A 4,213-nucleotide genomic window follows, 5' to 3' on the forward strand; every position below is an offset into this window, starting at 1 on the left:
CAATACTTCCTCCTGGTGTTAGAGATTGAGTGATCAAGATTGTTTGCATGATGTCATGATAGAAGAGTTGTTCTCAGGCAGATGCACGGTGTTGCCACCTATGATTGAACTCTCGTAGGACCTGACATTCCTTACGAGGCTTACTTTCACAACAAGTTTTCCCACAGAGCCACCCAGCCTTACCTGTTACTTTCACAACAAGTTTTCCCACAGAGCCACCCAGTGTTACTTTTGTCCTCTATCATGCTCCACTCCTGGATTTCTCTTGCATTGTTTGACTTGTTCCTCTTGCTAGCTTCGGGCGTTGATCACCAGCCCGAAGGATGCGGCATCGGGACGCGTCCGCCGTCCAAGAAGACTCAAACGAGTCCAACCGTCCCTCCAATCGCCCGGCAGCTTCAGACAGTCTTGACTTTGCTCTTCATCGCCATTCTACCAAACTTCTCACTGGTTACCGGGATGGGATCATTAAGCGTGCAAGGGGCAGGGTTGTCACAAGAACAATCAGCCCCATTCTTCTTGTGCTCGTCTTGTTGATTGGACTCTCTGGTCAAGTAAGAAGCCCAACCTCAAATTGTGATGCTTTCATTGATGGTTGGTAACAGGCCTCCTCTCACAACCTGGCGCAACACAGAACTCACACGGAAACAGGTACAAAGGGAAACTGTCATAAGGTGTACTCATTTTTTGCGGCAAGGTGGCGATTCATACTGCAAGAAACGAGTTTGCACATCGAAAGCGGAAAAATGCACACACAATTCTTGCTCATGTCCGAAAAGTGCCAACAACCTTCCGTCCTTCCACACCTGCTTTGTTGAGAATGTTTGGAAGTCTGGGAGAAGAAAGCTGTTGCCCGTCCTCTCGGCATTTCTTGCCCCTTTGGGTAAGAACAGTTCTGCTATCAACAAGTTTTGATCTCCTTGTAATATCTCACATGCCAGGATCTCAATATCCCGTTGCCAACCGAGAGACCAACGAGGCTGATATGGCATGCCAGCAGTGCAAGTCTCCCAGGCAGAAGAAGGAGCCACGGCGAATCCGAGCAGATCGCACAGTCAACATCGATGCTGACGCATGGGAGGTTGTTCTCCTGCTGAAGTGGCCTATGCGCTATCTGACACTGATGTCAAAGGTACTTGCTCTGACCTGTGATGTGGCAAACTATGGCGATTGGGCTGGGAATGGAATTAAGTCTATCCAAGTATTGAAGGCCTCGCAGAATAAGAAGGTGAATGCTCTCTATTTCTTTCTCTCTCCCTTCCTCTCTCTCTGTTTCTTCCCATTCTGATGACCCCGCTCCAGGTTCTTCGATACTCTGCTGGTGCCATGGGCTTGAAGTTCAGATTCGATCTCGCATGGACGATGCCTGCAGGCAAGAGCCTCCATCCCGGACAGAAAGCGCAGGTGAAGCTGGGAGATAGACATGAAAGTGCTTTGATGCATGATTGCTTCAGGTTACATTCCGCAATGTGAGGGCGGCGCATGGCACCTCAGAGGCAATGATGAGAACAATCTCTGGTGTTTACACCATCCACAGGTCTTGGAATGTTTGCAGGTCGATTGTTTCCTGATACCTCGAACAGTACCGCAAAAGGCCAAACTTCTGTTCGATTCCAGTTCGGGTCTGAGCTGAGCGATAAGGTGCTTTCCTTGTATTGCAGGCAGAGTCGGTTGGATCGTTCCAGCTGACTATCATTTCGCCTTGAAACAGGTTCCTTTCTTCATTCAGAACACGCTTGCGAGGATGGTGGTGGACATAGCTACCGGTTGTCGATCGTCCATGTGACCTTTGTGGATACTGAGTGTGGAGCAGGGGAGCTCAAGAAACATGCTGAGTCGAATGAGTTCAAGGTAAAACTTGCTTCTGACGCAGAGTTTGTTTACATCGGTGGTCTGCCTCAGATGAAATTGGCTGCAAAGCAGTCTACACAGTTCCATGAACAATTCTTTCGGACGGTAACTTGTCTTTCTTGAAGAGCGTGAGTGTGACTGTTGTTTCCTAGTTTGAGACCCACTTGCAAAAACACAACCCCATCCCCAAAGTTGTTAACGCCGCAAAGCAGGTCGAGCTCCCGTCGTGTTGTGTGCTTCTGAAGGTACTGACTGCGCTTGTTCAGATTTATTCCCCTCTGGAATTGAAGGTGGCTTGAAGGATTCTCTATACAAAGTTTCTTATCATCGCGCCTCTCCTATAACTCTCGTTTGTATCTTGTCGCGATGGCACTCAGCTTCTTGTTCGCCCTAGCAGTTGGCCTGTATCATTCTTGTGTTACATTAGACCCTCCAAGTAATTGGAACATCAACCGCCCCAGTACAAGGTCCGATATTACATTCTTGGCATGCTGGATGCTGTCTACGGATCCTGCAGCTGATCATCAGGCCATGATGTCCCACCAGCACTGCGACTGACCCATCACGTGCACTTTCTTGTCCGCTACAACCACTCGAGTGCGAGTTGACTGTGAGCAGGGATGAGACTGAGGGAGGAGGGGAAGGAGGGAGGGAGGGACCTTCTCAATGAGTTCTTTCGTCTTTCCTCCTGTTCCGGCGATCCTCCCGATGGCGCGAGAGAGGTGGTCACCCTGGCAAGAGCGGATGAGGAGGGTATAGCACGGAGAAGAGAGGAGGAGTATGCAAGGAGATGAAAGTGGAGGGGGGGGGAACGATGGAGGTGGAGGAAGGAAAGTAGATGAGGACGGGTAAAGGAAAGACCATGAAAGTTGAGCAAGGGAGGAATGAAGGATCGGGGGTACAAGAAAGGATAGCAAGGTGATAGTGAGGATGGACGGATTTTACCTTGAGCCTCTTGATATCAGTGATCTCGAACGATTCCATGTAGAGGCCATCCAGCCTGGCGAGGGTTCAGGGGAGATATTCCCACAGAACACTCTAAGACAAGACAAACAGCTTGCTTCCGCACCTCAACATGGCTGTGGCGTCTTGCAGTGAGAAACCTGTCATGAAGGCCTGTCCCGAGGCATCAGCACCTTGCCTCGTCCCATCAGGAGATAGTCAAGTTCACCTGTGTGTACTCGGCAGCTCGCGTGAGAGCGCTGGCGTCTGTTGTGAAGTCGCACGTGCGGATCTCCTGGACACCGTAGGTCAAGAAAGAAAGAAAGCCCTCCTCTTCCTCGTTTTTATCCTCTTCGCCGTCCCCTCCTTCTGTCAATCTGCTCTGCTGTTCTCCTGCTTCCTCCTTCTCATCATTTCACCCTCCTCTCCACCTATCGTTTTCCCCTCCTTCACTCCTTGTTTGCACGAGTCTTCCCATAACCCTTGCTCTTCTCATCCTCCTTCCCCTCTCACCACCACTCGACGCTTGAGGTTCAGACGAATCTGGAGCTTCAGATGCTGAAAGGAATCAACACAGGAAGAAGGAGAGATTCAGAAAAGAACAGCGGGGGAGGAACAACAGGAAGAAAACCTGTACGATGGGGCGAGCGTAGTCTTCCCTGCGACGATACAACATCAGCTGGTCGCAACACGGGGATGAAGCTTTGAGATTCATACCACATGCGTTTCAGCAGGGGGAAGCGATAGGGAGGGACAGTGATGGCGCGGGTCTAGCCAGGCAGGTCAGCAATAACAAGGAAGAGAAGAGAGGGAAGGGAAAAGGAATAGGAGGACAGGAGGAGCAAGATGGAAAGGGTGCGAGGAGGGAGCAGAAGGGAGCAGGAGGGAAAAAGGGGAGGCAGGAGGGAGCAGAAGGAAGAAGGACAAAGAAGGAGGAAGAGAGAGGAAGAGGAAAGAGCAGGAGGGAGCAGGCAGGAGGCAGACGGAGGAAGAAGGAGGAAGCGAGAGGAGGACCGGGGGAGGGAGAGTAAAGATGTTACACCTGTCTAGGCATCTTACCACTCTCCTCGTCGTTGATGACAGCAGGCTGTTTCAGAGTCAAACTACAAGAAGACAAGGACAGAGAAGGAGAACAAGCTGTCCCCAGGGCAAGGACAGGGAAGGGAAGGACTTCAAACGAAACTGAGGATGAAGGACAGGAAGAGAGGAAGAGGGGTAGAGAGGGAGAGAGGGAGAGAGGGAGAGAGGGAGAGAGGGAGAGAGGGAGAGAGGAGGAGAGGAGGAGAGGAGGAGAGGAGGAGAGGGAGACAGGAAGAGGAAAGAAACTGAAAGTTGGGCGACAGGAGACCGAGCATGTCAACGCTCTTGACCCTCCAACTCACCTTTGCTATACTAGCTCTCTCCGCCGCCCTGCACCATG

At 51.1% G+C, this 4,213-nt stretch overlaps 2 protein-coding genes across 2 annotated transcripts; one reads left to right on the top strand and one right to left on the bottom strand.

Moving 5' to 3' along the window:
- Nucleotides 1-934: 934 nt before the first annotated feature.
- On the top strand, nucleotides 935-2,150 carry GUITHDRAFT_115405 (hypothetical protein; the record flags this gene model as incomplete). The annotated part of the gene is made up of 10 exons (XM_005825361.1): nucleotides 935-1,081; nucleotides 1,133-1,228; nucleotides 1,303-1,404; nucleotides 1,455-1,537; nucleotides 1,584-1,641; nucleotides 1,712-1,766; nucleotides 1,814-1,851; nucleotides 1,903-1,956; nucleotides 2,004-2,063; nucleotides 2,118-2,150. 10 exons carry the CDS (start codon nucleotides 935-937, stop codon nucleotides 2,148-2,150), a joined length of 726 nt encoding a protein of 241 aa, XP_005825418.1.
- A 39-nt stretch (nucleotides 2,151-2,189) lies between these two features.
- GUITHDRAFT_115406 (hypothetical protein) lies at nucleotides 2,190-3,515 on the bottom strand (the record flags this gene model as incomplete). Its single annotated transcript, XM_005825362.1, has 9 exons — nucleotides 2,190-2,253; nucleotides 2,305-2,362; nucleotides 2,411-2,459; nucleotides 2,797-2,851; nucleotides 2,921-2,967; nucleotides 3,023-3,088; nucleotides 3,307-3,351; nucleotides 3,425-3,452; nucleotides 3,511-3,515. 9 exons carry the CDS (start codon nucleotides 3,513-3,515, stop codon nucleotides 2,190-2,192), a joined length of 417 nt encoding a protein of 138 aa, XP_005825419.1.
- Nucleotides 3,516-4,213: the final 698 nt, after the last annotated feature.

This window comes from Guillardia theta (assembly GCF_000315625.1).
Source record: "Guillardia theta CCMP2712 unplaced genomic scaffold GUITHscaffold_84, whole genome shotgun sequence".
Classification (NCBI taxonomy): domain Eukaryota; class Cryptophyceae; order Pyrenomonadales; family Geminigeraceae; genus Guillardia; species Guillardia theta.